Raw genomic sequence first — 24,997 nt, 5'->3', positions numbered from 1 at the left:
TGAAGAATGTTGATTGAGTAAAAATTATGAATGGCTTGTTTGTTCCCCGGTATTAATTCCTGCTGACATGACCACTGCCAAAATTTCTCATAGTACAGGCAAATAATAATTTGTTTTAAAAGTAAGAGCAGTAGTACACACTGTAGAAACAGAATTTCTGTCTGGAGCATGATGAATTTTAAAATGAAGCACGGTTAATCAATTCCCATTACCTAAACTACCAGCTGGGACTCTACAGAATAATATGGTCAAGCACATTGTACAGATTTACAAAAAAACCAACCCATTTTACAAATAAGTTTAATCGCCAGAACACAATTATACAATGCATCTTAATCCAAAGCATATAAAACAGTTTCACTGTTAGAAAAATTTGGCAGTAGTAAAAAAAAGAACACAATAAAACAATGTTATTTATACATTCTGCTCCGTGTGACATTCATTAAGAAGAGACACTAGAAAACTGATCAGTAGGAAGTTGATTTCCTTTAGTCTTATCAGAATTTTTGCCTTTTCAAGTTCCAGTACATTAACAGCCAATTCACCTGGACAAGTAGACATGCATCACTGTACTTAGTGAAGCCGCTCTAATTTCGCTTGCAGAGATTTAAAGCTCCCTGTAATGGTCTGTACAGCTAGTGTCGGACTTATAGACTGCAATTCAACAAGGTAACGGCTAACAGCATCTAAGCAGATATTTGTGAATCGCCGTCTAAAGAGAAAGAAAACAGATGGATCTTGTTATTATATTCCTTTCCATGCAATTGCTATATAGTGACTTAAAGTCTTGAAACTCATATTCATTAAAAAGTTGGTGGATGGAAGCAGAATAAAAATAAATAGACCTATTAATCCAACATTCATTCTGGGAAGCTGGGTGAAGAGGGACGCATTCAAGAGACACCAAATTTACAATCACACATTTCAGGTAGGGAAATTCCATAATGAAGGGACTACTTCTAAGGAAGCTTGCCTGAAAATAATGCCAAGTTGGCACAAATAATTGCAAGTGCAGTAATTCCTAATGATCCACCACTCATAAGAACATCACGATCCTTGAAGTTATGACTAATGCAATATCCCAGAGTCACATGATCAAAATCCAGGCACTTGAAATTGGTATGTATTTAAGATGGTTGCAGCATCCCAGTCATGTGATTGCCATTTGCAACCTTCCCAGCCAGCGTCCAATAAGAAAGTCAATAGGGGCAGCTGGATTTGCTTAATGACCTTGTGATTCACTTAACAACTGCAATAATTCACTTAACCATGGAAAAAAGGTTGTAAAATTAGGTGTACTTCACTTATTAGTTTGCTTACCAACAAATTTCAACCCTAACTGGTCATAAGTCAAGGATTACCTTGACTTGTCCTTTTTTTGCTAGCTTATTATTCTACTCTTGGCTGATGACATAAATTTTTCAGGTATAAAAATTAACTTGGTTAAAAAAAGAAACAATTTTCTGGGATAGGAAGGTGAAAGACTACTAGATATTTCTTGCCATCCTGCCACATGTCTCTTCTATAAAATGTGTTATTTCAGAAGCGATTGTTTTAAGACTAAAAAATTGATTAAAAATTAGTAAAAGTTAGTAAAAGTCATTACAGGCCTGAAAATGCTCAACATATTGTTAAAAAGCTTGACTGAAGTTTTTTTTTCTTAATTGTGATATGTTTAAACAGGATTGTACGTATTGTCAACATCATCATTCAGCATGTGCTATATTAATAAAACTTCACCTCACTTCCAATGTATATAAACTTTAAAATACCTTTCAAAAGTAGCTACTTTGTTAGGATCTTGCACATATCCTGATAGCAGTACATGTATGCATTCCAAAAGATGTAATGGTTTCTTCATTTTGCTCCAGTAGGGATCCTATAAAAACAAAAATGTGGAAATATATACACATACACATATGTACACATACACGTGTATATGCAAAAATAAAGACTTGTTGGCTTGTACATGTGTTCACTGACCAGTCGACAGCTTAGCGACTGCTGATTCTCCATTGCTACCAAAACAGTAGACTAAACCGTGACAAAGACCAGCAGCCATTATTGCTCAGAAATATACACATTTGATTATCAATCTATATAGATGCTCATCTCAAACAAGGTGACTATGGGCAGTGTACAGTAAAACCTACTATTAAAACATACTACAAAACTACTTGACATACCTGTCAAGTAGGAGCTGAGCCAAGATGAGCTTTCTATTTTCATTGCTATTTTTTTTTAGCAAGAAGTCATTTCCAATAACAATCACCCTCCCCTGCGAACGATCCTGTTTTTGATAGTGGGTAAACACTGCTCTTGCCTGTACCAGCACTGTTGAAAATGTGTTAAACCCCACTCCGCCCAGTGGTCCTTTAATATTTCTCCCATTTGAAAAATTCAATCTATCTATTTTTTTCTGGAACTAAGAAAATCAGGCAAATCCTTTTTTTAGCTCAAAGGCCTCATTTTCACCTAAAGAGGAAAGATATAGCACATCTTTCTTTATACATATTTCTAACTGATAGGTGGCAGAAAATACATTCATAGTTTGGAAACTTAATGATCTGTAACTATAATCACCAAAAAACTTCCTAACTGAGCATCTCATAGTACTGCATTTAAACAGAAGTATTCTCATCCCATGAATTGTTATAATACAGGTCATAAATAAAACGGAAAACTAGATTGTGAACTCATTCATACCCGTGCTTTAAAGAGCTGATCATATACTTCAAGAAGCCGTGGTAGTGGGACACCAATTTCTTGCATTGTATAAGTTACAAATCCCACATCCCAGTTCAAAGAACAAACTTGCTGTTCTAGATATTGTACTAAGAAATCTGAGGAAAAAATAAAATGCAATAAAATATCAAATTCTTGCATAAATTTATGGCAATGATGTTATCCTTTCTTTTTTCATTTTTTTTCATCTATGGAACCAGAGAACATGACAAGACAGGTTGGGACTTAGTCTGTTGGAAAGAAGCTGAGGTTTTTCAACATAATTTCTTCAGTGTCAGTGAGACCAAGAAGTCTTGGGCATAGAAAGAAATAGACATATCTGAGCACATTAGATTAAAAGGGCCAAACCCAGAGTCTTGAGAATTCACACACAGGACACTCTTAGTTGCTACTATCTCGACTAATATCTTTTTTGCTATTTATCAAGGTAATAGCAACTAACAAGGCAAAAGGTAAAATGTAAGTCTTTAAAATATTTGCTTGGATACAATTCCGGAATCGGGTGGCTTCCCTCATTTTCTTTTCCCACTTCTGTTCTGCCTCTTGGTTTTAAATGACAAGCAAAACACTGAAGCCTACAAACAATATTTCTGGATTCTACCATTTGAAAATTTTGAAGCAAGTATATGGCACAGATTCAAGAAAAACAAGCAGTAGGACTTTTTCAAATTTTCTTTCAACTTCCTTCTTGACAACTCTATATTATTCAATATCTAAAATTGACTTATATACCTAAAGGGAAATAGCGTGGTGTTCCAGCATAAATCTTCCCAAGCGTTACCATCTTCAGACTAAGAGACTGCATCCTATCAGGAGCACTCATTGCAAGACTGTCACTCAGTGCTGAAAGAAAAAGGGAAATCTATTACATATGTTCTTTCAAACTTCAACTCAATATAATTAGATACAATAAACTGATGTCCAGGTGATGAAAATTAGATGCCTCCCAATGAGTAGTGATAATACCATGGCAATGACTAACGGCAAGCTTCATTCACTGGAGCGTCTCCAAACAAGGAGAGCCCATTTGTACTCCAGTCGGTTGAAACTAGGTAACCTCATCAGTGCACTGATGACCTTACCTAGATTGGTTAATGAAATGTCTCCAAGAAAAGAACCAAACTCAAAGAATACCAAGGACTTTTGTTTCAAACATGTCCTACAACTCTTCTCCTTTACTGATTAGAACTTTTGCTAAGAGCCCTGAAAAATTAAGTAAATAAAATAACATTTTCATGTGAATGGAAGTTGTTTATTCTATGAAGAAATGCAATATAGATGGAAAGTTGAAAATAAACTTGACAAATATATGAATGAACACTGTAAGGGACTAAAGCTCCAGGCAGGGGAAAAGAGTGAAATTTGCAGAATGATATCAAAACATTTCAAAGGACCTTTGAAATTGGGAGATGGCCATTATTGACAGCAGTGGAAGAGAAAATCTCAAACAGGTAGGAGTATTGGAAAGTAAAGAAACTCTTGCCAAAAGACAGAAATGATTGTTAAAAGTGAAAATATAAATGAGAAATCAAGAGATGAAAAATGATCTGACAAACTTATTCAACTTACAAAAGACCTACCTTTTTCAATTATTTCTTGCCAAAGAGTTTGCACTAAGATAGGATCTGAATGTCCAGCACAATGTATAATGGCCAATTTACACTCAGAGAGTTTGAAAGGATCTGCAAATTCCCCATAGAGCTAAAGATTTAAAAAGGCAAAATAACAATTTGGTCACTTGTAAAAAATGGAAAACATTATTTTACACTAATTAAGTAATGAAAATACTAAATATCATATCTTCACCTGAAATAGCCAATAAGACAGACAGATAGTAAGCCAGCTGCAGTTTTCAAAGTATGAATAGGAAAAATAAATTATTTAAGGTGTAAATATATATTCCAACAAACAAGTTTTTTAGAATTGGAACCTAGAATGGTGAAGTTCAGATACCTTGCTAATTTCCATCAACTCAGAATCCAATTGGGAAACTGCATCTTGCACTGAAGAATGATGAGAACACTGATGGTGTAAGACTTCTTGTATTTGAAACTGTATCCTGGCAACCTGATTAAAAATACAAAAATATTTAAATGAAAAGTTTAAACTTTTTATAATTACTGTGCTTATAATAGTTCTGTGTTTGAATCGCTCCCTTTTGCTCACTTAAAAAAACACCTTTATACTATTTTAACAAATTACTGTTACTGTTACAATAATTTTACTGTTCTGCATCATTTTTATTATCACAAAGGCAATACAAAAGCACAACAAACAAAATTATGTTTTAATTATTGTTTTTAATAAATGAAAGTAATCAGATGAAAGATGTTGATTAAAAATACTTCTTCATTTTTAATTACAACAATATGAAAAAAAAATTACATATCTCCTTCAAGCAACACTGGCATCAATGTAATGTAAATCAGCTTTTACTTACTTCCATTTTCTCTTCCAATTCATGCAAAAACTCCCCATCTGCAGCTATTGGCGATATCGCTGTTGAGCTCTTAGCACTCAAGATGGCACGGGCAATATATTCAAGGCGCTGCTGAAGCGAAATCTCAGTGCTATTAAATAATAAAGCCATGTAATTAATAATCCATAGAATAATAATAATGCAATCATAATTGAAGTCTTGAAAGAAAAAAAGATATATTACCTGTGCATGTCTGCCAATTTTGCGAGCACCCGGGCTGCATTACTAAAACTTCTATTTTTCTCAAAAAATCTCCATAGCAAATCCATATAGCGAACTTTGTTTTGATCAATTTTGGCCATGCGTGCCAAATATGGCTCCAGGAAGGGAGAGTTTACCTAGAAAAATGGAGGTAGGAATCTTATCAATTTGCCATTGCCGTTTTTAATCCATTATTTTTCTGAAACTGAAGCAGAAACTATAGTTATGTGTATCAAGCTGTTCTGTGATCTTACCTGCAGCAGTTTATCTGATAAATCAGCCTGAATCAACCAGCCATAAAGGGCAATACTAAAAAGTTCATCGGTGGACCGTTGAGCCAGTTTAAGCATTTGTTCAAACTAGAATCAGGAAGACAGATACATTTTAAAAGTTATTTGTGAGATCTGCAAGAATGTAAAGCATGCCTTCATTTCTAGAATTAAAAAAGGCTCTTAATAGCCATATACCAAAGTATTAAATACTGAATATGTCAGTATTTACTAAAGTACTAAATACTGAATATTTCTATACTCCAACTAGCTGGATATGGTGAAACTATGTGACCGAGCTATGCAGGATAAATTCGGTTCACAATCCGTTGGCTCAGTGGTGGTCAGTGATTGTAACACATAAGGGAATATCACTCCCCCCCCCCCCCCTTGAGTCCGGAAGCAGTTCCATAGGTGGAAGGCATAGATATTTTGGTGAGGTACCAACGTTTAGTACTGTTAGGAGCCCCAGACCGCTCCTGAATGAAAGAGTGGAACATCTGCCAGTTTGAACTGAGGTAACGGAATATGAGGCAACTGGGAGTTGAAACAGTTCTTTTCAGGTGGGGAGGGGGAGTAGAATGTCTAACTCCTTAGCATCAGAGCATGTTAATATAAGGCAACTGGCAGTTGGAACAGAATTCTTTTCAGGTGGGGAAAGGGAGTAGAACTCCTTAGCATTAGAGTGTGTTAATTACTGTATCAGAATTACTAATGATCTGATGGTCATTTTGAAAAATCCTTTTTAGCGAGCACTTAGAAGCCAAGAGGAACATAAGTGCCAAATTTCAAGTTTGTAGGCTTTACGGTTCTGGAGATTTCGTGATGAGTGAGTGGTATTTGCCTTTTATATATATATAGATTAATCTCTGAAAATCTTGTATGCAAGAAGTTATCATGCTTTAATAAGAAAAATAAATAGATTTTAAAAAACAATCCAAGAAATCCTATTCATCCCTGAAGAACTCCTCAGTATATGACTTGAGTAGCGCTTACATGATGTCCCGCTTCCTCATTGCTCAGCATGTTGGGATCAGAGGACAAAACAGGAGGGCCTGGTTTCTTGGGCACACTGGGAGACTGAGGGGCAGCTTTGCTTTGATTAACCAGCTCCTGAAGGGTGTCTGTGATGCATTTATAACAATTTAACCTGTAAAAAGATGCCAAGTGGAGTAACATGCTCATGAGGGGGGAAAAAAACCAATGTACATCAATGTCTTCAAGTTTTATCATTTTAAGATAACACATATTCCAGGTGACATCTTACTTGAGCATAAGATTAGCAGAGACTGGAATGTATATAAATTTTCTACAATACAAATTTTAAAAAATACTCAATAAATTCAGTAAAGAATTTACAACCTCAATTTACAATTCCTTTTAATGACCATTCGAAGTTACAACAGAACTGAAAAAAGTGACTTGTGAATAGTCCTCGCACTTACAGCATCCCTACAATCATATGATCAAATTTGAGCATTTGACATGTATTTATGATGGGTGCAGCATCCTGAGGTCATGTAATTGCCATGTGTGACTTTCCCAACCAGCTTCTGACAAGCAAAGTCAGTGGGGAGAAGAAGTTGGATTTACTTAATGACTATGTGATTCACTTAACAGCTGCAGTGATATGCTTAACAACCATCTAAAAAAGTTGTAAAATTGGGCGTGACTCAGTTTACAATGGCCTTGCAGAGCAAGGGACATTCTGGTCCCAATTGTGGTCATTAAGTTAAATGTAACCTGTATGTGATGCAGTGGTGGGTTACTGCAAAATCCCCATTTTCTCCCAATCAGCTGGGACTCGGGAGGCAGAGAATAGATGGGGGTGGAGCCAGTCAGGGATGGTATTTACTGATTTCTCCAAACTACTCAAAATTTTTGCTACCAGTTCTCCAGAACTGGTCAGAACCTGCTGAATACCACCTCTGATGTGATGACAACATATCCTTGGGAGTAATATTTCGGTCAGCAGTAATTTAAAGTTTATCCCGTGTATTAGAATTCCCCAATAATATTTTGCTGAAAGTATTTTTTGGGGGGGAAAATCCCTTCTATTTTCCAAAATACTCACCTCTCCTGGAAAGCCTGCCAGCCAGTAACATCCTCTTCTGGTTCATGGTTTTTGTAATAATGAAGTCCGAGGCCCTGGGGATCCTTTTTCTCTGCAGCTGTCAGAGAAAGTTCTACCACACCCTCATAGAAACGCACTTAAAATTAAAAAAAGAGGGAGGAAAAGATATTAGGCAAAATGCCGCATAAATTTAAAACTAATTCAACTATTTGTTTCTCTGTTGTTGTTTTAAAGTCTTGTTAATTGAGTAAATCTGTTTCCGTACTGACACATATCAATAACTGAAATGAAAAAATGTTGATGTGGAAGCTTTTCAGCAAATAACTGCATCTTACCTTGCCTATACTGTACACAGACGTTGGCAAGATCCACCTGAGTGCTAATTTTTTGGTATTCTTTCAATGACTCTCTTAACATTTTATCTTTTTCTGACTTGTTCTGAACTTGTCTGGATCTTTGCAGTAGTTCATTTGCCTGGAATAACATAAGCAGACATCAATTTATTTTCATTCTGTATCTGTCTTTGAACCCCTTGCCTTGAAAGTCAATTTTTCACCACAGGAAATTATTGAGAGAAGATTCTGGTCGTATTCTGTAAGATTTAAAACTGTGAGATTTAAAACAAACATCAAATGGAGAATTAAACATTATTTTACATTACAAGTATCTGTTTTGAATCATATTTGTCATACAAACGTTAAATTTGATTTTTGACCAGGAGAGGGATGTTCTTTTGTATCGGTGTTTTTTGTGTTTCTGTGTGCATGTGTAAGAAGGAGAGAGAGATTGTGCAAAGTATCTTAGCTGCTCCACACACTGCACTCTTCTGGACAGAGAGCTCTGATGTTCCTGGGATTTGTTAGAGTCATTCTCTCAGCTTAGAAGTCACAGGCCCTACGGCTTGTGGTACCACTACTGGGATCACTTTCAGCTTTACCTTCCAATCATCTCTAGTTTTATTTCAGGACCTATTTATTCCAGGTTCTTTTATCTCATGAGACAAAAGAACCTGGAATAAATAAATGACTGAACAAATATATAGTATTCTACATAGTTCATAAAATAATTTAAAAGAAATTATGAATTAAAAAGAAAAAGGAGGGGGAGAGGACAAACTTTTGAAGGTATTAAAGAAATGCAGTGTTATTACACAATATTTGCTGCCTCATCCTTATTGCAGTTAAGGCTACATTATGGGCAATTGTGTCACATACCAGTAATATTCTCCTTGAGAATTCCTTTATGAGAGGCCAAATTAGTACATTGTATAAGTTTTGGGTAGAATTTACAATACAATAGAACATCCTACATGTCTTCTGTGGTTTAGGAATCACAAAGGAAAAGTCATTTGTCGAAGGCATTTTGGAGGATTTACCATCTGTGACTGAATCTAGCCAGTCAATGCAATGTCTATTCTTGATTATCAGCTGGATTGGTGGTAAAAGACAATCTCCCAGAGTTATGCTGCCTTGATGCTAAGCTAATATCTTGTCATCCTAATCTAAAATCTTTTCCTTCAATGACCTTTTGGCCTCATTGTCCATCCTTTGTTTAGAGAAGCCATGGGCTAACTGTTTTCTGTCACATACAAGTAAATGTCTATACAATTTTGTGATAAGGAAAGATGTCTTAACAGTCAACTATTTCTAATCAACTTTGTCTATGAATGCATTTTATGAAAAAACAAGTCATTTTCATAGTATTTATTTTTTTTAAAATATTCAGCCTTATGCATAGCCCGTCCGATAATAAATCTCTTATTAACCTGGATCAGGTAGCATGATGTATCCTTAATTTTAGCTAGTTTAAATAAACTAGATACTCTCAAATACCTTAGAACAGATGGCATCATCTGTGCTGTACAGTAGCGGACAAATGTCTTGTAAATGTGAACTGATGCCATCCACAGCAGCATGGTCTCTGATGTAGCAGTTGATAAGGGAAGCGATAACGGCTCCAGTTAGTTCTTTATCTCTAATGACGAGGTCTCTGAAAGTAGTAATCTTCAGATGTTCTTGAAACTCCTTTAAAAAAAAGCATAATCACATTTCTGCTACACCCCAAATAGCTTGATATACTTTAAGCAGACATTTATGTATTTATGAAAAACTATTTAAGGAAGATGATTTGCAGCACATAGTATGTTGTCCTTAAATATGTACTTGTTTAAAATTGGTTTAATTGTGCTGGCAGAAAAACTGACATAGCCTATTAATCACCCTCTTATATTGTGTTCTGATTAAAATTAGATTTTTATATTCTATTTTAAAATATATTCTGAAAACTTACCTAGATATTTTTTTGTGTGTGTAAATGTGTTTTTATTTTTCATTTTCGTACAGTCACATATATACTGTGCATAACCGGGGCCATATAACATTAAACAATAAACACAGCCATTCCTCTTGTCAACAATACCCCACAAAATAGAAACCCAATGTACCTCTTCGACCCTCCATACAACCTCTTTCGCCCCCCTCCAACTTTCCATCTTCCCTCCATCATTCCCCTCTACCCTATTTCCCCTCCCCCTCTACCACTCCTCTCTCCCGGTACACAATGTACCGGGAAAAAACTTATCTAGATTTTTACAATGGCTTTGTGTTACCCTAATATCAAAAATCACATAAAAAGAAATGTAGCTGTTACATACCTTTGGTAGTTCACCTATAATAATATTGAACTGATGTTCACAAAGAAGCTTCCACAGAGCCAGCGCTTGGCAAGTTTTCCGCACCAGCTGTTGGATGCTTTGTAGGGAAGCTTTCTCAGATAACTGTGCTTCTGCTGCAAAATGAAAACATAGATTGCTGCTTTTTGTTTTCTTGTTGTCTAATCCTTTTCAAGAAACCACAAAGAATATATGACTGTGGGGCTCTCCAAACTCATTCAGTTTTGCCTAAGGGACATTGTCCATCATTTAAGGCAATGTTTCACAACCTCAAAAACATTAAAAAGTATGGACTTCATCTTCCAGAATTCCCTAGCCAACATGACTGGCTAAGGAATTCTGGAAGCTTAAGTCCACACTTTTTAAAAGTTGGTGAGAGTGAGCAGCCTTGAAGGAAATTTATTTAGTTTAGGTCATTTATGTAGTAACGCAATGCAATAAATTTCAACTTGAACACAAATAATTTCTTAGGTTTGGACTGAAGCATTAAAATAGTAAAAAAACATTTAAAATATCTACCGTGTTTCCCTGAAAATACAACAGGGTGTTATATTTTTTTGACCCATGAAATATGGCCTTGGGCTTACTAGAGGGGGTGGGCTTATTGCTTTGGGGTTGCCGGGCTGCTCCCTTGTGAGCAGGCTCCCGAAGAGCTGGGCATAGCCTCAGGGCTAGGGTTAAGCCGCGGGAGCCGGGGGGAGAAGAAAGGCACTCACATTGCTTGGCACCTTTGGGATACTGCTAGGTTGGGCAGTGGCGTTCTGCCTGGCTGGAGGGAAGTTGCGCGAGCGCCTGCTCCACCGCCAAAGAAGAAATTTTGTTCGGAGCTCGGCGGCGGCTGCAAGGGGCATGATGAGGCTGGGAGGCATGCGAGCAGGGGCGGAGCAGACGCTAACGCAACCCCCCTCTCCAGCCAGGCAGAGCTCCATGCACTGACCTAGGGGGTATCCCAAATATGCCAAGCCGCGGCAGCTGGGGGGCGGGCAGAGTGCCACATGGCTTGGCGCCTTAGGGATATTCCCTAGGTCAGTGAATGGTGCTCTGCCCGTCTGGAGAAGGGGTTTGCCGGGTGGCTGCTCGTGAGCATGGTCACCTCATGGCTGCTTCGCTCCTGAGGCTGTGCCTGGCTCTTTGGGAGCCCGCTTGCAAAGGAGCAGCCGCCTGGCAACTCCCCCCTCCAGCCAGGCAGAACGTCACTCCCCAACCTGGCGGTATTCTGAAGGTGCCAAGCAATGTGAGTGCCTTTCTTCCGCCCCCCCCCCCCGGTTCCCGCAGCTTGGCGTCTTCTGGATACCGCTAGGTTGGTGACTGGTGCTCTGCCTCGCCGGGGGGGGGGGGGGTTTGTCCAGCGGGCTTATTTTCGGGCGGGGGCTTATAGTTTTGCCCACTCGAAAAATGTGGCAAGACTTTAGTATATGGGAGTTATTTTATCAATGGTTAGAGAATAAATATGAAAAATAGAAATTAAAGCAGGAGTGAAATAGGACAATTGTATTAATAAAGTTAAATATATTAAGAAAGGGATTGTTATAATAGTATGTTATGTATTAGTTTAAACGTAAGAATAGATAAATAATGAATATGACTGTAATTGTAACTGTCATTGCACAAAATATTTGTACCCAGATGGCACACTGTTTAATGAAAAATGGTATGTTTGTATTAAAATAAAAAACTTTATTAAAAAAAGGATGTTGCATAGCGCAGGGGCTGCTGTAGAAAAATCTGGCCTTCTAGTCCCTGCCAGCCAACATTCTTTGCTTGATAGGATCTGCAGAATGCCCATTCTATCTGTTGATAAGTTGACTTCATTGACCATTATGAGCTCAATATCTTTTGGACAAGACAATTTCTTCTCTATCAATTTTGGGAAAAAACAAACTATTTTTCATCAAGGCGACAACAATTTTTTTTCTCATAACTTTTTCCCCCTAACAAAAATATGATAGTGCCAAAACTCGTGAAAGTTACCATGAAACTTCCTCTGAACTTCTTGCTGCATTTGTTGAGAGCTTCCAACCTCATACTGCATCACTCCAAGTAAACGCTGTTGCAGGGTAGCTGGGTTGATGAAACTTTGTAAAGAAAACAAATGCAACCATGTAAACAACATGCTAAAATTGCAACGAACAAATTGGAGCAGACATAGGTTAACATCCCAATGGCCATGTTGGCTAGGAATGATATCAGTAATCAGCACCCACAAATGTTGAAAACAAAAGGTTGGGACAGCTTTTGTCCCTACAACCCTTCTTACACCAAGTGCTGATCAGCAAAACCAGCAAACAGCAAGAACAGAGCTTGCTTTATCACACTCCAAACTGCCCAGAAATATTTATCAGAATTAGTTTATTATAATTACGGCTGGCAAGAAAATGTATACATTTGAAATGTTTGTTATGGAACCAAAATCAGCTTCAGAAACAGAAACACTCACCATTAAAAAGAACAATTAAAACAATAGCTCCAATGATTTGCTTCAAAATCAATTGTGAGGAATGAAAACCATCTTACCTGGGATTTCTAAGAGATCCTATTGTGGCAAAATGGGAATTCCTGTCCAAAAATTCTTGCAGCCCTTTTAATTCCTGTAGCACTGATTCTAATAGTTGTGGGGGAACACTGCTTTCAACCTATGGTAGAGAAAGGCAAAGGCTTAGGCCCGAATTACTCCTGTTCCCATACCCTTGGTCCCATACCCTTAGGCCAGTGATGGCTAACCTTTTTCTCGTCTCCTAACTCCCTCCATGCATGCGCACAACCCTCTGTGCTCTGTTTTGGGCCTAGCAGGCCTCCCTGAAGCCTCTTGAAACAAAAAACGGGGTGACGGACCCCCTGCGCTCTTGTACATGTGACCCCCCCTCGCATATGCATCCACATCTCTGCATGTGCGGCAGAGACCCCAAAACCAACTGGCTGATGGGAGGGGTGCCCGCATGCGCGGTGGAGTTGAGCTGGGCAACAGTTCTCATGCGCACAGAGGGTTCTACGCGCCACCTGTAGCATGCATGACATAGGTTTGCCATCATGGCCTTAGGCTCTCAAACAGCCACTTTCAGCAGGCCATGCCACAAATAAACACACCATTCTGCTTTTTTCCAAGCAGGGCCTTTAATATATAATGGATATAGAAAGTCTAGACACCTTAGGTTAAAATGCCAGGTTTTTGAAATGTAAAAAAACAAATAAACCCCAGACCAAGAGAAATCACTTCAGAATTATTTCCATCTTTAATATATCATCTCTACAATTCAATTTAAAAACAAACTGAAATTGTTTAGTGGGGAGAAAATAAAAATAAAAAACTGGAATAATGTGACTGCATAAGTATTCATACCCCCTTATAAGTAGGGATGTGGCTGTGTTCAGAATTAACCAATCACATTCCAACTGATGTTAAATAGTAGTCAGTGCATTCCTGCCATCAATTAAAGTGGCTGTGATCAAGCCCACGTAAAGATAAAAGCATTTTGCATATCACAAGTAAAATCTTTAATAAAAATTCTGAGAAGCATGCATTAATACCCATCATCACTTACCGCTACAACTTCTCGATTGCCACTCTTGAAAACTCTCTCCACAACTATACTTCCATCCCAAACGTTTCTGAAAAGCAGGAAAATGCAACTCACCTTTTAATGCTGTCAGAAATCTACTTTGCAAATTTTCATGTTATGTATACCAATCCTACCACCACTTTACAACACACACAGGTTTATTTCATATGCAATAAATGGATGCTTTTTTCCCTAATACTTGCATTGAAAAAGTATTCATGCATTCATCTGTAACAAATTCTGTACATACATTTGACAGTTATTCATTTGAAAAGTTTTTTTCAAAATTTATAAATTCCTTACACTATAAGATGCCCCCCCCTTTTTTTACTCCAAAAGATAACCCATTTGTAATATATGCACTAGTTCCCCTTTCACTACCAAATCTGCAGGCAAACTGTTTTACAGATAATCTTTAAATTAGAAAGGCAATTGGGCTGGAATTTTGTTGTAAAGCATACCAGATGACTATATCGTTCAGCGATGATGGCTTTGGAAAAAACTCAGCCTTGACTCTGGTTTCTGCCTGTGCCTAGCCTTGTGGACTTGCCTTTTGCCTTGTGGACTTCAATTCTGGACCATGCCCCTCATCTTTGGACTTCCCCTCTGTCTTAGCAAATTGGCTTTGATTTGTTGGACTGTGGGTGGCTGTTTTCAGGGAAGTGTGGGGTGAAGCCTTACCAGCTATTGTAGGGCCATTTATTATAGAATTCAACAGAGCAATAAAGGACTCTATTATAGACTGCCTCTGCCCACCCTAGGTCACCTGTGTCATAGCAATAACTAAGCAAAATTTGGATTTTCTTCACATCATTTCAATGAATTATTATAATTGAACTATTAAAATAAAATTTGGAGAATTTATTTTTCTACCATATCAGAGTAATATATTGAAACTTTCACTGAAAGATATTTTGCACAGTAGAGAAAAAATATACGGCTAGTGTAGAGGTCTGCAACCTTAAACACTCAAAGAGCCATTTGGACCAGTTTCCCAAGAAACTGGTCCAAAGTGAAAAGAAATCACTGGGAGCTGTAAAATTGGGTGGGCGTGGTCAACTCAACATCACTCACTCCCACCCAGTTACATGACTCACTTTCTCTCCCTCTCTCTCATCTCTCTCTTTCCCCCCCTCTCTTCCCCATTCTTTCATTTGGGAGGCGAGAGTGAGCCAACAATAACGTTGCTGTTGCCAGGGACAAGTGGAGCAGCGTCACATTGTGGCTCTGCGTTGTAATGGGCTCCAGGAGGAGGGGATCCCATTTTCCCCATTGTAAAGCACGCTAAATTTCACTGTGCTGCACAAGGCACTACTAGAGCAGCAGGCAGGCCATGGAGACAGCAACAGGAAATATATCGTGACAAAGGCGGAATGCTGTTTTGGCAAGTGCAGGTGTACTTTGCTCTCACACAAAGGCTCCGGCCATCACCACCACTGCGACAGGGCAACAGCTCCTTCATCCCTCTGCTGCGACAGGGAGTTGAAGCAGAAGGATGAAAGACACCCGGGCTAGTTTCAAAACTGTTAAGGTTTTTTTCCTCCAAAACAAAAACAATAATGTATCTTCAGCATTTTTTAAAATTAACGTAGAGTGAGCCAATACACATATTATAGCCAAAAATAATTTAATCTATCTAAGACATAGTGTCATGATACTTTAGGTCATGTTCTCCCTGCACAGGCTCATGAAGACTGGATATTTATGCTTTTAACTAAAACAGACTTCATCCTTAAACTTAAATAGGGCTAGTGGAAGGTGAGTTGGTACCACAAACTGAAGCTGCGACTAAACAATCCAGTTAGGCTGAGCACTGTGTGCAGAACTCACTGTTTCAGAGAAAGGCTCTTATTCCACACCTGGAATGCCACAAACCAGATATATTTCTGGAAAACTAACAGACCATCCTCAGAACAGCCAGATACAATATAATCTAGGTGAAAAACACAAAGTTCTGCTGTTGGTGGAATATTCTGTCCTGGAAGAGTGAGTTTTGCATATCCCTGGTAATGCATTAGATTTAGAAGAAAAGCATACTCACCCTATTATTCGGGAAAAGTATAAGCAGACACCATTGTGCTTTCCAGAATATACGATCTCAGGACACATCATCCCACTGATTGAAGCGCCAGGCTGAGTCATATGACCAACTGCAGGATATATTGGAGTGGACATGGTAGGAGGCTGCAAACCTGAAATATTAACCCATTATTTAATGGTGCAGTTTAACCTTAATTATATGCTAAGTTATATACTGTATTTTTCGGAGTATAAGACGCACCTTTTTTTCTCAAAAGAGGCTGAAAATCTGGGTGCGTCTTATACATCGAATACAGTATTTTTTGCCTCCCAAAGCCCTGCCCCCTTCACAAAAATGGCTATGCATATTCTTATGGAGGCTTTCAGAGAGCTCCTGGGGGCTGTGGAGGACAGAAACAAGCAAAAAAGGGCCTTTTTTTGCCCCCCGCAGCCCCCAGCAGCACTCTATAAGCCTCCATAAGGCTATCCATGCAATGTTTTTGACCAAAAACAGTCCCATTTTAGCGAAAAACGGGCCGTTTTCTGCTTTTTCTTGCCCTCCCACCTCCCCAGGAGCACTCTGCAAGCCCCCCCCCCAGGGCTATTCATGCCTTTTATTTGAAAAAAAAGGGCCCTGTTTCACGAAAAACGGGCTGTTTTTCAGAGGTTTGCAGAGTGCAAAAACTTTTTTTTTCTTTTGGAAAGCTCTTTAACTGATGAGAATTACATTGATCAAGTGCTGTGCCAGTGGAAACAGTCTTCAGGTTTGTCAGCGATTTCCTTCTCCAGCACATGGATAAATACACTTGGAAACATCTACCTACCTACCTACCTACCTACCTACCTCTCTCTCCCCGTACCTACCTACTGTATTTCTCTCTATCCCTCTATCTACCTACCTACCTACTCTCTCTCCTTACCTATCCACTTTATCTCTCTCTCTCTATCCCTCTATCTACCTACCTACTCTCTCTCTCTTCCTATCTACTGTATTTCTCTTTCTAGTTCTTTCTCTATTCCTTTACCTACCTACCTACCTACCTACCTACTCTCTCTCCCTACCTACCTACTGTATTTCTCTCTCTCTTTCTATTTCTCTATCCCTCTATCCTTACCTAGACACTCTCTCCCCCTACCTACCTACTGTATTTCTTTCTCTCTATTTCTCTCTCTATATATATCCCTTTATCTACCTACCTACCTACTCTCTCTCCTTACCTATCTACTGTATTTCTCTTTATTTCTCTCCCTCTCTATCCCTCTATCTACCTACCTACTTTTTTTTTTAATTTGCCTCTTCAAAACCTTGGTGCGTCTTATACTCCGGTGTGTCTTATACTCCAAAAAATATGGTATGGATGTAATATGTTTCAATAACTGAAAGAAGTAAAATAAAATACCTTGTGCGGGTGTTGCCAAAAAGCTTGGATTGGAGTAGGGGCTACCAGCAGGCAGAGGTGAACCTAATGCATAAAAATCACAAGGAAACCGCTTTCTGTCAGACATGAATGCAACTAATTTCAGGAGATATATCCCAGGGTTAAGAAGTTTTTGAAAAGCACTATTCTCTTTTGCTTTTTAGTATGCTGTCTAGATTTTACATAGCTTTCCTCCCCAGGAGCGTCTTTTAATTTCTTGGCTGCAGTCCCTATATGCTGTGATCTTGGAGCCCAGGAAAATAGAATCTGTCACTACTTTCCCCCCCATCTATTTGCCAGGAATTGAGAGGGCAGAGACATCACCCTGCCAACAAAAGTGCGTATAGTCAAGGCTATGGTTTTCCCAGTTGCAATGTATGGCTGTGAAAGTTGGACTCTAAGGAAGGCTGAGCACCAAAGAATTGAGGCCTTTGAACTATGGTGCTGGAGAAGACTCCTGCAAGTCCCTTGGACTGCAAGGCGATCAAACCGGTTAGTCCTAGAGGAGATCAACCCTGACTGCTCCTTAGAAGGCCAGATCCTGAATATGAAACTCAAATACTTTTACCACCTAATGAGAAGGAAGGATTCATTGGAGAAGAGTCTAATGCTGGGAATGATTGAGGGCCAAAGAAGAAGGAGACGACAGAGAATGAGGTGGCTGGATGGTCACCGAAGCAGTCGGCATGAGCTTAAATGGACTCCAGGGTATGGTAGAAGACAAGAAGGCCTGGAGGAACGTTGTCCATGGGGTTACGATGGGTCGGACACGACTTTGCAACTAACAACAACAAATTCTTTTTTGAGAAACCCAATCATTCCTTCTCATCCCCAAATGGCCACTATGAAAGCATTGTTTTTGAATTTTAAAGAGATGTGAAAAGTTTTTAAACTTTAAAGAGATGCCATAAGTAAAGGCAGCAGAAAAAAATCTGTGTTTGTACTGAATGTAGGAAAGAAACAGAAATGGAGAGAAAAGTTCAATTTGTACAAATCTGTTGATTGCTTTTCCTTTTTCAATGCTTATATGGAGATGGTATACAAGCAGAGACATGTTAGAGAGAGCGAGAAAGAGGGAGAAATGAATTTAAGCTTCAATTTTTCTTGCCAAAACAAACACTGCCTATTTCTTCTTCTTTAAAGATGGTAGAGAATTCATTCCTTTTTTTCAAAACTGAACAAGAATAAATAGATCCTGATCTCGAGCACTACTACTAATACTTAAAAAGAGAATAAATACAAGATGCTGTAATATAAGATTTAAAAATAAAAAAAAACTCCCAATGAGATAGAGAGACAACATGAACATATAAAGAGTATAAATCATATTTACCACTTACCAGGTAGCAGAGGAGAGCCTAATGTTGTCCCAACATTGCTTGGAGGTGGCAGACTAGAGGGGAACCGCATCTGAGCTTCACCACCATATCTGTGATTGATTAGATGGAAACTCATAATACCACAACCTATTTTTAGATTTTTTTAATAGCATCAAAATGAAGCAAATACGATGCACTTAAATCAAAAAGCAGATTAGAAAACCTTCATATTACAGAGATCAAGGGCAGTAGCATAACTGCCTGGCTTACTGACAGGGAAAAAAAACTCCCAAGGATTTGCTGGAAACTGGGCAGATTCCTTAGACATCTAAAGTGGGCCATCTTAATCAATCCCCATATCCACTGAGATCAGTAGTGGTGAGTAGCTATAGGCTGACAATGTGGTAATGATGAAGTGGGTATGATTGGGGACCAGTCTGCACTGGGAAAAATCCATAGCTACCATGGAGACTATCGATTTCTGAGCCATACTAGATTCCCATACTCAAAAAAGTGGAAGGCTCAGGGGAATCCAACATTAATCCTTTAATGATATTAAGAAGTACAGATGTACCAGCAACAGCCCCAACGTGCTCCTGGACCCCAGCCTTGGGCTTACAAATACATGCCATCTGTAGAGCAGGATGCCTGGTATGCCTATCTATAACTGTCTGGTTTGGTTCTGCAACCCAACAAGACACAGACAGACTTCAGAGGATAATTAGAACTGCAGAGAAAACAATTAGAACTGCAGAAAAACTGCCTTCCATTGAGCACCTGTACACTGCACGAGTCAAAAAGAGGGCTGTGAAAATATTTACAGACCCCTCACATCCTGGATATAAATTGTGTCAACTTCTACCCTCAAAACGATGCTATATAGGGCACTGCACACCAGAACAACTAGACACAACAGTTTTTTTTCTGAACGCCATCACTCTGCTAAACAAATAATTTCCTCAACACCGTGAAACTATTTAATAAGTCTGCATTACTATTACTATTAATCTTCTCATCATTCCTATCACCCATCTCCTCCCACTTATGACTGTATGACTGTAACTTTGGTGCTTACAATTTATATTGTTTCTTAGTATGATTTGATTGCTTATTTTTCCCCTATGGCTATCATTAAGTGTTGTACCTTATGATTCGTGACAAATGTATCTTTTCTTTTATGTACACTGAGAGCATTTGCACCAAAGACAAATTCCTTGTGTGTCCAATCACACTTGGCCAATAAAGAATTCTATTCTATCCTATCCTATCACAAGGGATCATCACCACTACCTTCCCAGATCATAGTGTCATGATAGCAGAAGAACACCAAAATGAGAAATACTTCCCCACCCACTGTGTTTGTTGATTCATGCTAGTCATGATTTTGCTTCCTTCACCAAGTTTTGGAGGCATTTGAACTTATTATATATAGCTCTGGAATTAGCTGTGGGCCTCCAACAAAACAACCCCCAGTTCACTGAGAAGAGTACCAAAAAGGAAAAAAAAATAGCACGAGGAAGCTATGAAAAAAACCCAAAATTTTATATACTCCAGCTAGAAGTCAAAGCAATCCAATTTTGTTGTGATACAACAGATTAACTATCATCTCCCATTCTACTGCAAATATGAACTATTTTTACCTGAAAAATGCTCGAGTAGCCCAGCCAGATACTTCTCTATCACAAGCAGCAGAAGAGCAGGCAAGGATTAGGCAAGTAGCACAAGCTTGTTCTACCTGCAAAAATCACCAGTAAATAATAAGATAAAATGATAGATCTATCTTTATACAATAGTTATGTTAAGAATTAAGAGGCATTTTGCAAGAAAAAGCCTTCACTCAAGCCTTTGGTGAGGACGAATGACAGCCCTTAGGTTCATCACACTTACAATCTTTTACCTTACACTGATTTTAATTACTTTATTATTATGCCCAGTGTCATTGACAGTTAGACCCTATACAAGTTTAAACAACAAAAATAACCCATACTTTTGAATTCCAAATGACTTCAGTGGGACTCAATGACATCGGAGTGCAAATTGAAACTTTTCTCATCAGGTATAAATAATAGGATTCTTACTAAAATTTGTAAATACCTGGTTGTTTATCCAACTATGCAATGTATTTTGTAAAATATTTTTTATAATTATAGTATATTGGGATAAAAATAAATGAATCTATAGAGGAGAATTAAATGCCTTTCTTGCCTTGCTCTACAAAGTAGACTAATATTTATCGCCAATCTTGTAAGAAGTGTTTAGCTGGCCACAACCGTGGTAAAATAGTATTATTTTCTTTAATAACAAATGTGATATTCAACTGGGCTTGAAAATTACAAATATTGTGGAAAGCTTAACACTATTTATAATCTTGTACATCGTGGTGGACTAAAATCCAATATTCTCAGAGCAAGCCCAGATTTTATATTATAGGAATAAACTAAGCTCTGCTAAAATACTCTCTTGCTTCACAGAACGTACTTCTTTTTTCATTATTTTGTGACTTCAGTCACTTATTTATTTGATATGTGCAAATGCATAAACCAACCACTGTAGTCTATAAATCATAATTCATAGCTTCTGTACATGCAAATCAGATACACTAAGACATCAGTATGGCTTAGGGAGAAGTGAAAGCTACTGGACATTTAATGTTTTAGCAGATAAAGATACAATAACTGTTTTCATGTACAAGTTAGCTATCTAGGAGGGAAGGTCACAACTATGATTACTAAACCAGCTACAGTAGCAAGTATCAGATGGATGGCAAATGTTAAAATCCAGGACAGAACACAGGTCTTGGGAACAATTAACAATGATGTGCGAATCAGCTAAGAAGTTAAGAATTCTTACTGGATGAAGTTTAAAAAATCTTTCAATATCTTCTCCATCCCCTCCTGCATTGCACACAAAGAGATGTCTTAGCTGATCCACTGGTCTGAGTTTATGAAACATAAAACTCCCCTAATGGAAAACAAAAGTAGGAAATGGTTGGAAATTTATATAACATTTTTACAGTTCTTATTCAATTTCAGAAAAATTAGGCACCTCATAATTCCATTTTACAAAACTGGAGAATAATGAGTGCAGCAGAAACATCCTCCACATCAATACAGGTCAACTTGAACCTAATATTAAAACATGCAGCTGTAATACCTAACACTTTGAAACTGAATTACTGACAGTGCTTGCGCGTGCGCACGCACACACACACCTTATGTCTATTTGCAGGCATATACCTCTAAACTTTCCCCAATCCTATGCAATTGAGGAACATGTAGAGTTACAAAGCCCAAATCTAATTCTTAAAAGATAAACATTTTTTTTTTTTAAAAAAATCAGTTTATACTATAGACTACAAGCATATTATCTTTATTTTGTACCTATTGTACCCTAAATAGCTAACTATTAAGCAACAGCTATTACATTGAAGGATCTGATAATTTGCAACTCCGACCAAATTTCTTGAGAAATTTGTGAAGCTCAAGGCAGGACATTTTCTTAAATCTAAGTACTTCTGAACAGTTTCAGAAAGCATTTGAGAAACAGATCTTAAAAAATCTTAAAAGCCTTCAAAAGGCTAAGAAACTATATAAAAACAGTAACAGGGTACTACTGCAGAAAATTTATAATGTAGATGAGTTCTTGCACATTACACTATTTCTTCCCATTGCATTTCAATTAAGCTAAATGGAAAATGTCAAACAACTCCATATTGGATCAATAATCACTATGGAACTGTGCATTCTAAATAGTGTGATTAAGTGATTCTGAAAGTGATTCTGAGGAGGACCAGTGTTTCATTTCTTACTATTGAACTTTACATCTTAGTCTTTATAGCATATGTCAGTGGTCCCCAAACTTGGCAACTTTAAAAACTTGTGGACTTCAACTCCCAGAATTCTCCAGCTAGCTCTTCTGGCTGGAGAACTCTGGGAGTTGAAGTCCACAAGTCTTACAGTTGCCAAGTTTGGGGACCACTGGCATATGTAATAGACACACATGCACACAGAGAAAGTTAGATTACTCATAGAAAACAGTAAGAACTGCCTACCTGTGCTGACAGTAGAACAAATTTCTTTGGTGGTAACATATGTTGTTGCACAACCATAGGAGAATCTGTTATTGGAATTAATTCTTTGTTCAGTGGTGTTACAATCTTAGGAACATTTTGTTCATCTATGGCAGCAAGTGCCCAAGAATGCCCATCGACAGCTGTTTTTGTCTGAAACAAAATGTAAAGCATGACGTACATTCCAATTGTTTAGTCTGCCCAAAATGAATTCATTTATTTATTAAATTTATGTCACACATCTCACTATCCAAAGTGAATCTAGACATTGAATCCAGATGAATAGCTCTTAATAGATGTATTTTTCTTCACCTTCTTGAGCTCCTTTTAAACCAGAACTGAATCAAAAGACCTTTTCAACAGGCAATAGTCAACAATCACAGACACACACATTAGTATTAGCAATGAGCAAAGCTGTTTATAATCTGGTATGTGACTACTACACTGTAAGAAAGTTAATGTTAAAAAGGTGCCAATGAATTAGAGCAGCAGGAAAACTTAAATAAACAACCAAATTAAGAAAGATCAAGATGAAAGAAAATGCTAAGTTCTCTGTTACAAATGTTGCTTTCAAAATAACAATGAAGCACAGAATGAAAAATTACCTGGGTTTCCATCATTGGTTTTGGAAAGGGAAAGAATCGTGATTAATACACCACAGGATATCATTATCTTCATTTTCTGAAGCAGCCATAAGGAGAATACCTGGCAGGAAAATAATATTTAGTTTTACATAGGAAAAGAGAAATCTACTATGCCAAGGTAGTATTTAGTATTCCTCTAATTATTAAGTGAATTATCCAATTTTGCTTTTATTTAAATCTGACTTCCCATACCAAATTATCTCCAACTTTTTAAATATAAAAATTCCTATTTCTGATTTCTAACTATTAAAGATCCTCTACTCTGCAGACAGAAAAGCTGCATTCTTCACTGACCCTGTACTGTACCAGATTATACTATAGAATGACAATTAAATGCAGATTCATCACTTAAACATTATCAATTATTTTTCTGTGCACAGCTATATTTATAATCTTGTAAGATGAAGAGTGCTGAAAACTTTTGAGAATTTGTACACTTAGTTGTAAACAAATAGGCTTGATGTTCTTCATATAAGAATTTTGGACTGGATGCAAAAAATGAGTTACCAGTACAAGGATGTGAATGGGTTTACATTTAGTACAATTTGTTTTTATAGCCCTTCTCTTCTATTACTCTTTTCCATACTTTCCATAATGCTGCTTGCATTGAAAAGGAACAATTTAATATACGTATATGTGTATATAAGGATTTTGGGATTTTTCATTGTGAAAATGTGATAGATTCAAATACTGAAATTAATTTTTTTTCCCTTTCTAAGACAAAATAGTTACTTTACAGGGGCTGGTAACTTGCGGCATGTACCCCACTCCAATATTTTATCTGATTTTAATGTGGTTTTCTCCCCAACATTTCAAAAATTGAAATGGAAAACCTCTACTTTTTTCATCCTTGATCCCACTCACAAGCAACATAAATTCCCATAATTGAACAAACTACTTTCCTGCTAAATGTCAATTTGGGGAAGTTGTAATATTTTTGCTCCAAAGATGGTCTGTTCTCACTCCACAATTTGCTTTCTTAAATACTATACAAGCATACATTTAAAAAGAAACTTAAAAAGTTAGCTCCACACTTTCAAAGATATGCCCAGAAAGCTTTTTGTTTAGAGATGCTCAAGTAATGAGAAACAATTCCCACCCCACCCACCCCCCCGGCTTCAGTTCAAAAGAATGTTTCTGCCAAGCAGAGAAGCAAGACAAAAACTTGAATTGTTCTGGATTCAGGCGAAAAAAAAGTTTGGACAGTTTTTGTAGGAAGAGGAGGCCTACTTTACCATCCCCACTGAAGCCCACAAGCATCATATTCAAGCAGCTTGCCTACACCGCCCTCCCCTCTCCAGCCTTCCAGTGACTTTTGGTTTTTCTATTGCCGCGCCATTAATATTTCAGGATTTTTCTGTTCTTGCTCTGCCCCCAAACCTTTGTCTCAGGCACATATCTGGGGCAAAGATTTAAGCCTGAACAAGGACCACAAGAAATTAGTTTTCCATGTTTGGAGTGGTTTGTGCATGGCATCTTTTGCACACTCTTATGACTTTACTGTTAAGAAGGGCAGGAGGTTGTACTGAGGT

General features: G+C 37.8%; 1 protein-coding gene across 1 annotated transcript in view; it reads right to left on the bottom strand.

The window, feature by feature from the left end:
* Positions 1-283: 283 nt before the first annotated feature.
* NUP155 (nucleoporin 155) overlaps positions 284-24,997 on the bottom strand; it is a 30,985-nt gene continuing 6,271 nt past the window's right edge. Inside the window, 25 exon segments of the mRNA XM_032213731.1 lie at positions 284-712; positions 1,773-1,879; positions 2,707-2,843; positions 3,478-3,588; positions 4,326-4,446; positions 4,699-4,812; positions 5,186-5,315; positions 5,408-5,562; positions 5,680-5,784; positions 6,691-6,844; positions 7,769-7,904; positions 8,104-8,242; positions 9,601-9,792; positions 10,422-10,555; positions 12,411-12,514; positions 12,954-13,072; positions 13,979-14,045; positions 16,038-16,188; positions 17,416-17,478; positions 18,774-18,862; positions 20,393-20,487; positions 21,603-21,713; positions 22,804-22,974; positions 23,427-23,449; positions 23,452-23,526. Coding sequence (XP_032069622.1) covers positions 574-712; positions 1,773-1,879; positions 2,707-2,843; positions 3,478-3,588; positions 4,326-4,446; positions 4,699-4,812; positions 5,186-5,315; positions 5,408-5,562; positions 5,680-5,784; positions 6,691-6,844; positions 7,769-7,904; positions 8,104-8,242; positions 9,601-9,792; positions 10,422-10,555; positions 12,411-12,514; positions 12,954-13,072; positions 13,979-14,045; positions 16,038-16,188; positions 17,416-17,478; positions 18,774-18,862; positions 20,393-20,487; positions 21,603-21,713; positions 22,804-22,974; positions 23,427-23,449; positions 23,452-23,526 — 2,942 coding nt within the window. The 3' untranslated portion in view covers positions 284-573.

The sequence above is a fragment of the Thamnophis elegans genome, chromosome 3, assembly GCF_009769535.1.
Source record: "Thamnophis elegans isolate rThaEle1 chromosome 3, rThaEle1.pri, whole genome shotgun sequence".
Lineage (NCBI taxonomy): Eukaryota > Metazoa > Chordata > Lepidosauria > Squamata > Colubridae > Thamnophis > Thamnophis elegans.
This window is presented reverse-complemented; position numbering and strand designations above follow the sequence as displayed.